General features: G+C 34.1%; 1 protein-coding gene across 3 annotated transcripts in view; it reads left to right on the top strand.

Moving 5' to 3' along the window:
• Positions 1-14,248, top strand: part of ATP11B (ATPase phospholipid transporting 11B (putative)) — a 113,573-nt gene that overhangs the window by 71,721 nt on the left and 27,604 nt on the right. For all 3 annotated transcript variants that reach the window (XM_037027617.1, XM_037027616.1, XM_037027618.1), the window contains exons 20-25: positions 4,798-4,951; positions 6,224-6,326; positions 7,581-7,726; positions 9,223-9,282; positions 10,836-10,963; positions 13,129-13,267. In XM_037027617.1, coding sequence (XP_036883512.1) covers positions 4,798-4,951; positions 6,224-6,326; positions 7,581-7,726; positions 9,223-9,282; positions 10,836-10,963; positions 13,129-13,267 — 730 coding nt within the window. The remainder of the gene's footprint in view (positions 1-4,797; positions 4,952-6,223; positions 6,327-7,580; positions 7,727-9,222; positions 9,283-10,835; positions 10,964-13,128; positions 13,268-14,248) is intronic.

Here is a 14,248-nt window from a genome sequence, read left to right as displayed (position 1 = left end):
GGGATATTTCCCTATAGTTTTCTTTCTTTGTAGTGTCTTTATCTGTGAATAAAGTTTGCCCATGGAGAGACTTTTGCTAGAACACAGCCACATTCATTTATTTACGTGTCATCAGTGAAGGCTTCTGCTCTGTAGCAGAACAGTTGAGCAGTTACAGCAGAGACCTTACGAGGCACTGTTTGCATTTCTTACAGTTGCTTGATGTACTTCAAGTCGCAGTGACACAATGATAACTCTGTAGTGTCTTGAGCACTGCACATATTGCCACAGGACAATTTACTATATTTTAGTTATTGGTATTTACTGATCAGCTCCAAACAAGAAAAAAATGGACTTTTAATATACTTTTAAAGCACAATGGAGTATTTATTATTTTATCAAATTAGATGCAGAGCATTCTATTATTCAGTACACTTTGATATACTACCTGTTTAAAAAGACATTCAAAGTGAAATATAAAATCTCATTATAGATTGTTCTGTTGTATTAAAATGTAAAATTTCATTACAGAATCAGCATTAAAAGATGGACATTTGCAATTGATTTTGATGGGGAGCATTAAACCCCAGTTAAGCAAAATATTATCCCCCTTCGCCCCAAAGAATGATTTTCATTCTTCTCATTAGTAGACTTATACTGCTTTGAAATTTTTACTCTGTTATTTTTACATTTTTTACTTAATAAAAAAATTTTTATCTTTTTTGTTATAAGTACATACATAATATCCTCAGTTCAGCCTCTTGGCCCACAAAACCTAAAACTGAAATATTTACCTGGGGCCTTTTACACAAAACATGTGCAATTCCTGATCCAGTTCACATGACCAAATTGGGAAATCACTCTGCACTCTGTTATTCAAGGATAATTTCATAAATATTCCCTAAATTCATTCTCTTTTTTTCTAAATCTTTTAAATATGCGTTCAGAGCTCCTGTGTAATCCAGTCTAATTTTTCCACAGTAAATTTGGCATTGCTACCATGTAAGACTCAGGGTTGCTGATATGTAGATTATTTAGGTCTCTTCACTTTCTTGCTATTTGCAGTCTTGAGATACTAGCACAGAAAAACAAATCCAAAACAACAGTGCCACAGCTTCAGTGTACATTCAGTGTGTATTTGCTTTGTTAATACACACATTGATGTGCTGATAACTTCGGATTTTCTTTAAAAAGTATTTATGGGATGTTTTAAATAGTACTATTCTCAGAGGATTATTTGCTTAAGTTCAAAAAGGTGATTGATCTGGGTAATTATACTAGAGTTGGGGAGCATTGCGAACACCATTCATAAACTTGGTTGTGCAAGGAGGTACAGTATTTCCATCTACGCCTACATCGTGGCCGGAAGTCTCTGTCAAAGAGAACTTAAAACAAAATAATTCTTCAGAATCATTGACTTAGTATACAAGGGTGGACAAAAGTAGGTTTAGATGTTCACCAGGAAAACGGAAAATGGAAAATGGAAAATAGTTTGCATGGAAAATGATGTTATAATTAATAAATAATACAAGAATAAATTGTTTTGTGTACTCACAATTGTAAGCCTATGTTTGCGCACCCCTGTATTCCTACGGAAATATCCCTGACTACAAAAGTAATGTCCATTTAAAAAAATGCTGGAAATGATAAAGAAAATTATGCTGGTTAGTAATATAGTACAGTTTATCTAAAGATAATTGTTATTTGTAGTTTTGAATATATTCTTTAAGTCATATTATACTTTCAGTGAACCTTTTAAGATTATAGATATTATTCATTTCCTTTTTCGTATAGAAGCTCTGATACAAAGTGAAGATTATACTTTAAAATGAATCCTAGTCTTGGTATATGAGATTTTTATTTTATTTTAAAGATACCATCTTTTCGGTGGAGTGTATTTCCTGAGATAATCATATAAGTCAATGTGATTTTGATTTCAGACTTTCAGGAAGAATGTATTCTAAAAATCTTTAATAGAACAAAGAATTCCATACCTCTGAAAGCTTTAGTTTATATATTCATTTTTTCACAAACGTTTTGGTATCTCCTATCTAGACATTGGAAGACACAGTCATATAAGATATTTTTTATATATTGTTGACTCAGAATACTTACATTATAGGAAAAACAGAAGTAAGTATATTGTGATAGACCTATTACAACTGAATTATAACTGAGGCAAGAACAAAGTTATGGGTGGGCAGGAGAGGAAAGAACTAGACACAGTTCTGTGGAAGCACCTATGACTGTGTTGCCTCCTAAGAAATACACTGTTAATTGGTCAGAGAGCGACACCAAGAAGCAAATTGTATGCAAATTCCCAGAGCTGTGAGGCCCAAAGAACTGGTGGCGGTTATGACCAGATAGTGGACTAGATGGGAGAGGATATGGGAAATACTGAAACATAAGACTACAGAGAGGGGCAGATGCTACCTACTATGTGCCAGACCTGTGAAGAGCTTTTCCACATTTCATAAATATTACCCAATAGATTGTGAGATAATATGCCGATTTATGAAGCCTTTCCAGAGGAAACCCCAATTTCCTGTGCCTTAGGAGGGTTCTCAAGAAAAACTGGTCTGCTCTGTCCCACCCTTGGCTCCTCCCTCTTCTGCTCAGAGAGTGCTTAGGCTGAACATACTGGAAAAAGAACCAGTTGCTAAGTAAAGTTTGCCCAGTAGGGAGTCACTGCAGGTGCTGACTTCAGATACTAGAGAATAAAGGAAAATACATGTCTTAGCAGTTTACATTGTAAAAGTGAATTGTTTACTAACTAGTTGCAGTGCAACACAATGGTGATTAGGCATACTGTGAAACACATTTTAACTTACAAAAGTTTTGTTAATATTACAATTCTCAATTCGCAATATATTGTTTAGTTTTTATAGATTATTGCTCATTTAATACTTTTCTCACTTCTCATTTAAAAATGAAAATACATACAGCCACTATGGAAAATAAGTATGGAGGTTTCTCAAAAAATTAAAAACAGAACTACCATATGATCCAGCAATCCCCCTCCCCTCCCCTCCCCTCCCCTCCCCTCCCCTTTCCTCCCCTTTCCTTCTCTCCCTAGGACATACCCATTGATTTCAGAGATGGGGAAGGGAGGGTGAGAAACAGTGATAGGTTGCCTCCCAGGTGGGGACTGAACCCACAACTTACGCATGTGCTCTGACCAGGAATCAAACCCCTGAGCTTTCTGTCTACAGAAGGGTGCTTTAATCAACCTAGCCACACCAGCCAAGGCCAGCAATCCCACTTCTGGGCATATATCCAGAGGAAATGAAATCACTGTCTTGAAGACACCAGTACCTCCATGTTTTATTGCAGCATTATTCACAATAGGCAAGAATAGAAATAACCTAAGTGTTCATTGATATATGAATGGGAAAAGAAAGTGAGGTATATGTATACACAAGGGTGGACAAAAGTAGGTTAATAATAAACAAACAAAAATAAACTTTTCATGTACTCACAACTGTAAAACCCCTGTACACACACAAAAAAAACATTCAGCCATAAAAAGAAGGAAATCTTGCCTTTTGTGACAAAATGGTTGGATCTTGAGGGCATTACCTTAAGTGAAGTAAGTCAGAGAAAGATATATACTTGTATGTGGAATCTGAAAAAGCCAAACTTAAAGAAATAGACAGTGGAATGGTAGTTGCCAGGGCCTGGGATGTGGGGAAATTGGGAAATGATGGTCAAAGGGTACAGACTTCAGCTTATACACGAGATGAATAGGTTCTGGGGATCTAGTACACAGCTGGTGGCTGTAATTAACAGTACTGGGTCATTTTTTGGAAAGCTGTTAAGAGAGTAAGGAGATCATAAGCATTATCACCACACACAGAAAAAGGTAATTGCATGAGGGGATGGAGGTGTTAACTAATCTTATGGTAATTATTTCATAAAAATATGAATTAAACTTATATGTGTTATATGTCCCATCTCAGTAAAGTTGGGGAAAAATAAAAGTGAAGTGGAGGGATGTTTCCTGGCAGCAGTGTGTGCTGCATTGTAAACCCAGTGGTGAACTGCAGTTCATCGTGCTTGTGGTGGATGTAGCTCGGTGCTACTTTGACCGCTGGCCTTCAACAACATCACGGGGCCTGCACCAGAATGGGAATTTGTGTACTGCTTCTTTAGAAACAGTAGAACAAAATAGTGTGCTCAGTAATGAAGCTGATGTACATACTGATGCAAGCTTCTTACCTTTTCCTAGCCAACAAGTAGTTTTGCCCAGCAGCCAGTAATCAGCCCATGTTTTTAGTAGTGCTCATTAGCATGTGCCCACAAGGCAAATGTTATCCACGTTTCACCATAGAGTAATCTCTCAAGTCCCAGTCCATTGTAGGAATTAATATCGAGAGCAATTATGATTCCTTTATTTGCTTCCTACTTACACATAATTTAGCTCATGAATTTTCCTGCATATTTTTATTTAATTTTTTAAAATCAGGATTTACTAAATGAAGCTAATAATGTTTCTACTTTTGTAAGACTTTATACTCACAATTTGGGAGAATATACTCAGATTGTATGTTATAATTCGTATTTAGAAAATACAGTTACTTAACTATCAGTTCATTGTAAAATTGAATATCATCTGTTTTATTCATATCAGTCACTCTCAGTTCTACTTACTCTTAGTTTTGAGGTAATACAACTCAGTTTGTTCCTGACATATAAATTTTAAAATAATAAAGTCTGTAGATGCATGGTCCATCTTTCAGTAAGAATCTTTTGTTTACTGAGTGTAAATAATATGACTTCATAGTGTCTTACAGAGGATATAATTATTTTCTGTTTTAGAATTACGGAGGATCATGTGATTCAGCATGGGCTGGTGGTGGATGGGACCAGTCTATCTCTTGCACTCAGGGAGCATGAAAAACTATTTATGGATGTTTGCAGAAATTGTTCAGCTGTATTATGCTGTCGTATGGCACCACTGCAGAAAGCCAAGGTATGTTTGTGTTATTACAAGTTCCATCATAGGGATGTATAGATCTAAAAGTATTCTTTAGGGTTAATAATGCCTTACCTAGTTCCATTTGGTGGCATGCAGTATATGAATCCTATTAGGAGTTAGTCATTTCTCATGTTATGAATTTTAACCACATACATTATACCATTTGAACTATGAGAGTGAATATAAAAGTTTCAGCTGTATGTAATGACCTAGAACAACTGTGACGGGTAGCAGTTTGTGATTTTCCTGAGACACAGTTTTGAACTGTGATAATTAGTTTCACAAGTTAGTTACTTACTATAGTTACCTCTTGAGGGAGCCTATGAGACTTCAATTCACATGCACCTTCAGGTGATTCTATTGATCTCTGCTCATTCTTGCATTCTTGTGAAGTGATAATTCTCTTTGTTAAAAATAGCTATTAAGTGCCCAGCCCGTGTGGCTTGGTTGGTTGGAATGTCTTCCCGTGCACCGAACGGTTGCAGGTTCAAAGGTTCCAGGAGGTCAGGGCACATATATCTAGGTTGCAGGTTTGGTCCCCAGTTGGGGTGTGTGCAGGAGGCAACCAATCAATGTTTCTCATATATTGATATTTCTCTCTCTCTCTCTGTTTCTGCCTCTCTCCCCCACTCCTTTCTTCTCTCTCTGGAATCAGTAATTATAGCTGTATATAAAAAATAGGGGGGAAATGGCTGTTAAGTAATAAATAGAACTGTAGTAGGAAATTGAAAAGCCCCCAATTAATTTGTGTCATAAAGCTATATACAGAAAATACTTAAATTTAGACTGATTCTAGTGAGAGCCTATGTATATATTTTTTTGTAACTCCAAATTTATAATTTGAGGTCTTTGGCTGTACCCTCACAAACCGTATCCTTACAGTATTCTTTGAAATGCACATCTAAACACTGATCTTTTTCACATAAGTCCAATAAATTAGACATTTAATTTTTCTTGGTTCCATGGGATTTTGTTACAATGCCTGTATTATTATAATGAAACCTTTTACAAATTTAAGCTGTATTTAGAGATTCTTTCTTCCCATAATAAAATCCAAAATAATACTATTTTCCAATGTCATTTCTTAAAGACATTTCTGGCATCTTAGTGGAGACATCCCTCCAAAGTTGAACCCCAGAACATACTATTGTCTAATATAAAATTTTTTTTCTATTTTAGAAGAATCATTGTAGATAAATGACTTTATATAAATCTAAGAAAGCTGAAATTTGATCATAATTAACTAATTAGTTATATGTCTTTCAGGTAATAAGACTGATAAAAATCTCACCTGAGAAACCCATAACATTGGCTGTTGGTGATGGTGCTAATGATGTAAGCATGATACAAGAAGCTCATGTTGGCATAGGTGATTGATTTTCTTTTTTCTCTGAGCTTTAATATTGGTATAATTATTTGGGTATCTTGAATTTTCCTTTTGTAGACTAACGTGCAATATCAAATACATGAATAAAAACTGAATGCAACATGGTAATATATCTTAGTGTCTCTCCATCAGAAGCCTGTTACAATTAGTTCAATATTTAGAATATTTTAATTCTAGATTTTGAAAGACATGAACACCACATAGTGAATTCACTTTTTTCTAATTCTTAATAACAAAGTAACTTTATTTTAACTTTAAATTTGTTGAATTACATAGAGTTGCCCTTGTGGTTTTAAATTTTTGTTTTTGAATGTTATTGATATTTGTCAATCTAAAGATTGTGCAGCTCATTTTAAAGACAATTTTGGAGACAGGAAATTATACCAGACTGTAATAAAATACAAAATTTCAAATAGACTTCTAATTTATAAATTTTATCCTGGTTTTCTAGTCTAGAATTTTTATTGGATTCAGAATGCTGCTATTTTATTTACATTTAAGTTATCAATCATTTCCTATTTAAACCATATTCTGATCTGTCTCCCTCAATAATTTTATTATACAGATACAGAAGTAAAGAGAAAAGTATGGGTTTTCTTTTTTCCTTTATTTTTATTGTTGACACTATTACAAATTTCCCAATTTTCCTCCCTTTTACTCACCTCTACCCCAACAGTCACCCCCCTCTGGCCATCACCACACTGTTGTCTGTGGGTATTAGGTATGCATGTATGTTCGTATTTATCAAATACAATTATGTACGTATTTCCGATGATATTATACTTTTAAAAGCACGTTTTGTTTGAGTTACACATGAAAATTTTAAAGCAGTCAAACATGCTCATTCGTGCTAGACTCAAGTTAACTCAATTTCAGTATTTTTCATGTCCAGTGAAGTTAAAGCTCTTTTTTTAGCACCCTCTCCATTAGAAATCTGTTAGCTCAGACTTCGAGCTTTGTAGTTGATGTTCTTCTACATTCTGGACTTTCAGTATTATTGTTATATCTTCTCTTATATTCTAAATCTTTGAAAATGTATGTTACATGCTTTGTATTATATTATTAGACTACATATTTGATTTAGAACAAACTTTTGGGAACCTTCTGTATGCTATATATTAGGATATGGTGATCCTAAGTCCAGGTTCAACTGCTATAATTAACATATTCACAGCTATATTATGATTATACTATTCAGTTATCAATGAATTTGCCTTTTTGTCCCCTTTATTACAGGAATCATGGGTAAAGAAGGAAGACAAGCTGCAAGAAACAGTGACTATGCAATAGCTAGGTTTAAATTTCTCTCCAAGTTGCTTTTTGTTCATGGTCATTTTTATTATATTAGAATAGCTACCCTTGTACAGTATTTTTTTTATAAGGTGAGTTGAATTTCATGGAGCTATTTTAGAATTAATTATTGACAGTAACATGAGGTTTCAATTTAAAGAATGTTACTACCATACAGGTTATTCTGAAAAATTGTTTCCATAAGTAAAAACAACAGTTTATGGAATATACTTCGATTGCTAGTCATGCATTTAATTTGCACTGATAGAAAGCAGATCAGTGGTTGCCTGATGCCAAGGGTGCAGGTTATAGAATTGACTGGAAAGGATATATTGAGAACTTTGCGTAACGGAAAACTTACCTAGTTTGATTCAGGTAGTTGTTACACAGGTATATAAATTTGCCAAAACACACAAAAAATTATGGACACATTTTATTCTGTGCAAATTAGAACTTGATCAATTTTATTTCTTTGATGTTTTGTTTTAAACCAGTAATACGTTGTTTTGTTTTTTAATTTTTCTATCCTCACCTGAGGACATGCCCATTGATTTTTAGGGAGAGAGGAAGGGAAGAAGAGAGAGGGGGAGAGAAACATCAGTATAGAAAGAAGAGAGAAACATTGATCTATTGTCTCTCATATGCCCTCTGACCTGGGCATATGCCCAAACCCACAACCTAGGCATGTGCCCTGACCAGGAATTGAACCCACAACCTTTCAGTTTATGGGACATTGCTCCCATAAACTGAGCCACATTGGCCTGGGGTGAATCACTAACACATTCTAATTTAACTTCAATGTGATGTTTTCAAGCAGAGATTCTAAATTTTTTTATGCTATGAATGAATGTTTGGTAGTGTAGTGAGATGTAGAAATTACTCAGTATAGGGCTTTTAGATACATAAAATAAAATACATAGGATTATAAGGGAACTAATTATGTTGAAATACTAGTATTCTGTCTCTCAGCCCTTTTGGGAAAGGTGGGATTCTGTGGAACTCACGTTAGGAGCTGCTGAGTATCAAGACGTTTAATACACCAGTGTGTCTTCTGTTGTATATATACACCTATAATTGATACCTGCCAGCCAATGAAAGAACACAGGCAGATTGCATATTGCTAATAAATGATGGTGGCAGGTTTTTTCCTAGCTTATTATTACAGCTTTGCTGTGACATAAATGTATTGAAATCAAAAGATGTTTTGATGGTTTCATTTATCCTATTTTAAATTTTTTAGCATTTTAAAGCTATTTTAGTCCTAAAGTTGAAGTAAAACTTACTGTGCTATATATGAAAAGTATTGAATAATAATTAGAAAGCATAAATTCAAAATGATGGTATTGCTTGGCAATGATACAAGTCAACGGTATTTTGTTCTGACATTTGCAATGCTACTTAGGATACTTTTAGACTTTTTAATGAAATGGGGTTTCTGTTTTATCATTTTATGTGGGCAAGTTGTTATAGACAGATCTTCTGTTTTCCATATCAACTGAGATTGTATTTCTGGATCATTAGCCATTTTTAATTTTTTTTCTTTTAGACCTAAATATTTTAATTATTTCCAACTAATCTTGTTTTTCAGAATGTATGCTTTATCACACCTCAATTTTTATATCAGTTCTACTGTTTGTTTTCTCAACAAGTAAGTAAATAGAAGCTTTTGTTTTATACTTTTAGAATAAAGTATGTGTGTTCAGTCTTTGATATATACTTGGAGGGAATTTTCCATAGTCCTGCTGATAAGCAGATAAAACTTGTCTAATGTATTTAATCAGTATAGTATTCATAATATTTACTTGTTCTCATTTTTACTTTGAAGCGTTAATATCAAAATATATTTTAATCCTTGATACTTTTTTGAAAATATTAACTCTTAGAGCTTAATAGAGAATTTTGATAACTTTTTTCAACTTGTGTGTAATATTTCTATAAAATCCATAAGAAGCCAGGCCAGAAAATAATTTGGAGAGTACCTCATTGGTTTTTCGGGTTTTGTTTTTGTTTTTTGACTCATAAAATATTTTCAGATTTGGAAGGAACTTTAGCAGCAGAATCCAGGAATGACATACCAGTGGTCTCAGACACTAACTCTGCTTTATAGGGACCACCAGGAGTGCTATAGTGAAAGGGGTTCTGAAGCTCTAGGCCCAGTTCTTGATTCGCAGTCCCTGTAATGAGCACAGGTTGGTGGGTCTTCAGCTATCCGCATGTCACATATTTCTCATTCCTCATCTCCTCTGTCTTACTTTATAAGAAAAGGAAATTGAAATACACAGAGATTTGGTAACTTGCCCAAAATCTCATAGCTAAATTAATAACTAGACCATACTTTGACCTACTGCTTCTGTCTAGAGCACCCTCTGAATGTACCACACTATACATTTCTAATTGATCAAGATGTTTGTTCACATTTATTGAAATAACAAGAGCTTAGTTATTTTAGGTTTTTTCCTTGAGTTTTGTCTGTCCTTACTGTTTTCTCCAGTTTACAATCTGTAACTCCACATTCTAAGTGTTTGCTTAGGCATTGATTGCCAATCACAGTGTTTGCTTACCTGAGTGAAGTAAAGAATGCTGTAAGAACATATGACAAGGAGAACTACCTATTTTTATTAAATTTTCAAGGAGTTTACAGTATCATTAAAAATAAAGTATTAATAACAATAAAATCCATATGTGAAGCAAAGGCAAAGTGCTAAGCAAATTAGTACTAAAAGTAGCACATGTGACTGTTAGAGGAAGCTGTCATAAATGTTGAAGTTTGCATAGATCATGCTTTAAAGGAAGTATAGCACTTAGATGCAAAGACGAAACCATGAAAGCAAAACTAAATGTGTACATATCAAAGGAACAGTGATAAAAACCCTAGAAACATGTAACATAGTGTAAAATTATATCACAGTGACCAAATTATGGAGAATCTTGAAATGTAGGTCCAATTTACTGTAACTCCAGAATTATTTGACATAACAAGATATTCCAGTTCCCACAAAGAATATGAATCTATGAGCATTATATGTTTATGTTTGTGTCAGAAACAGGTTGAAATTATTAAAAAAAGATGTTGGTATAAATTGAAAAACTGAATATTTTTATGTTTATTTTTGATATGCTTTTTTGTATTTATGTGCCTAAGTGTAATAATAATACTACATGGTTTAAAATCTAAAAATTCCTACCAATTTCTCTTTCTAGACATTATATGACAGCGTGTACCTGACTTTATACAACATTTGTTTTACTTCCCTACCTATTCTGATATATAGTCTACTGGAACAGCATGTAGACCCTCATGTATTACAGAACAAACCCACCCTCTATCGGTAAGGATTTTCCAGTGTTAGACGTCCTTAACATTTCCGAGTGCAAGTAATATACATAGTTATCAATTTTTAAAAGTACTTTAAAAATACATTAGGTAGTATCTTGGTGATTAATACTTTACTAAGGAAAGTACTTTAGTTATTGTATGATTTATACTGTATTTTCTGGACCATAAGATGCACCTAGGTTTTAGAGGAGGAAAATGGGAAAAAAATGTTTGAAGCAAAAAATGTGTTAAAATATTTAATAACATAGCCCCTGGCTGGTGTAGCTCAGTGGATTGAGCACAGGCCTGCGAAGCAAAGGATCGCAGTTTGGTCTCCAGTCAGGGCACATGCCTGGGTTGCAGGCCAGTTCCCAGTAGTGGACTCACGACAGGCAACCATACATTGATATTTCTCTCCCTCTCTCCTTCCCTTCCCCTCTAAAGATAAATAAATAAAATCTTTAAAAAATATTTAATAATATAAATAACATAATACTTCACCAATTTAAATGTAAACAGAACTCAATGGCAGCATTAACAACCATTATTCCTCCCAAATTGGGGGAGCAGGCAGCCGGGGGGCAGGGTGTGTCTTATATTCCAAAAAATATGGTAAATTATTCCATGATTGGTTGTCTCTAGAGCTCCTAAAAAAATTGGTTCATGTTCTAGCATTGCCAAATTTATAGGTAGTAATCAGTGTAAAAGGTAGGGCTGGGAACATTAATTCTCATCCATATTCCCCAAGTTAGTCCTGGTTCCACAGAACCAACTAATCAGAGGGATGTGGGAGCTATTTCTCAGGACCAGCTTATGATTTCCACATCTGTGAAACCTCCATTCTTATACAGGTATTCAGTTATCCAGAAATGGTAATAACTTAACCTTGGTTTCTCAGTATATCTAGGCCTGGGCTTGACCCAATATTGGCAAAGACTGTTCTTCTCATAATAGCTATTGGTGGACAGGAAGTTGATTGGGAACCTCGGGCCTGAACCTAACTCAAATGACACCACTAAAAAGAACAGTCATGGAGCCCTGGCTGGTGTAGCTCAGTGGATTGAGTGCAGGCCTGCAAACCACACAATCATGGTTCGATTCCCAGTCAGGGCACATGCCTGGGTTGCAGGCCAGTTCCCAGCAGGGGACTCACAATAGGCAACCATACATTGATATTTTTCTCCCTCTCTCCTTCCCTTCCCCTCTAAAGATAAATAAATAAAATATATATATAAAAAAAAAAGAACAGTCATGGCAGTGACTGAATGTTTACAACAGAATAACAATACAGATAATTCAACCTTTTTACAATTAAAACTGAAGTATTATGCATATATAATATCATGCATATTATGCATATCATAAATTATGCATATATAATTTCTTTATCAGATGAGAAAATAAATTTGAAGGTATTATGTGAACTATAAGCTGTTACACAGGTGTATGATTAATTACCAGTATTATTGGTTTGGCCAAAAAGTCTGTTTAGTTTTTTTCCATAAAATAACAGATACATGTTTCCTTTTCACCAGTAACTTTATTGATTTGGATATTTTGAGCATGTTGATTACCTCCTGTGTGGAGTAAAGATTGTTCTCAATTAATACTGTGATTTGATCGTTACCAACTCAGTGGGTCTACCCAACTGCAGAGCATTGTCCAGTGGGAAATTGCCAGCAGGAAACTTTGCAAACACCTTTTGACACCTTCAGTCAATCACAGCACCTTCTCCACACACTGTACAAATCTTTTCTTGCATTTTAGTTGCATTTTTACCTTTTTTGAAATAAAAAAATACTACACCAAAAAAGTTGCATATTTTCTTCCAACTTTAATATTAAAATGGCTACACAAATATTCACCCATTTTGATATTTTTTTCTTTAATGCACACTGACATGACAGATATCACAGTACAATTCAACAAAATTATTTTGATGAAGTTAAAGACAGCTAAGCTAGTAGAGAGCTGTCTTATGGAAAAAAACCAAAGTAACTTTTTGGCTAGCCAATAGTTGATAAATTTGGGTTTATTCTTTCTGCCAATATTTTCAAATTTTAAAAATCAAATCTTGTTTTTAATTACAAAATTATAATAATTACCAAGTAGGTAAATAATAAATATGAATTGTAATATGTTCCTTTTTCTTTCTTTTTTTTAATTTTTATTTTACAGAGACATTAGTAAAAACCGTCAACTAAGCATTAAAACTTTTCTTTATTGGACCATCCTGGGTTTCAGTCATGCCTTTATTTTCTTTTTTGGATCCTATTTTCTAATGGGGAATGATATATCTCTGCTTGGAAATGGCCAGGTAAAATATATACATTTTTTTATTGTTTGTTAATACTTTAATTTGGTTTTTGATAACTTTCCATTATAAAAAAGTAAAATTCAATTTAAATCATAAAATTGGAGATATTAAAATGCAATTGTAAAATTTTAAGGCTTTTACTTAATAGACTTTTATACAAAGAAAGATTAAAACAGAAAGGCAATAAAGTTTAATATTGAAATGGAACTCAAGGTACTAGGCAATTTTGCTTTTCAAAAATGAATTAATACAAAGGAATGTTCATGCCCCGTGTGCTGCTCACTTCAGGATTGTGTTTTCATAATAGCTACTGTTTGTTTACTGCTTACTTTTGCGACGATTGCTTTACATGCCCCATAGCCTAATCCTCACAATAATCCTATTGGAAAGATACTGTGATTCACCTTTTTAAAATGAGAAAAGACTATTTAATGTTTTATTTTTTTGCTCTTCAATTGCATGAATTATTTTGTGGTCTGCTTAGGAAGTGCTACGTGCACACTAGTAATTTTGAGGATGTTATAAATTGCCATTTCAGATGGCCGCTTTCTGAAATATGAAATTGGAAAGAAAGAGTGTGACATAGTACGTTGTTACCGAGTTGTAATTGGAGTTCTCCTATTGAGAGACTCTTGGTAGAACTGGCCTCTTTTTCTGAACTTATCTGGATAGGAGGACAGGAAATGACAGCAGTAGTCCTGTGGTGGACTGCAAATGCTTGTCACCTTTCGTTGCCCTTCTCTGTTGGCAGTACTTACTAAGTTTTGCAAAATGTATTTGGAGACACAGACATACAGGATTTACAAAGAGGTAGATACTAAGTTTTATCTGTTCTGTAAACATTCATTGAGGATCAACCATTCCCTTGAAGTACCATACTAGGTTTTGGATATTTGAGAGTAATGAACTTAGTCTTGTGAAGGGTACAGAAAATAAGCAAATAAAATAATAAAATCTTCAGGTGCAGTGAAGGAAATAGGT

This window comes from Sturnira hondurensis, unplaced genomic scaffold (assembly GCF_014824575.4).
Source record: "Sturnira hondurensis isolate 20B ecotype Veracruz unplaced genomic scaffold, ASM1482457v3 Scaffold0019216, whole genome shotgun sequence".
Lineage (NCBI taxonomy): Eukaryota > Metazoa > Chordata > Mammalia > Chiroptera > Phyllostomidae > Sturnira > Sturnira hondurensis.
Note: the sequence above shows the minus strand (reverse complement) of the source record. Positions and strands in the feature narration are given on the sequence as shown.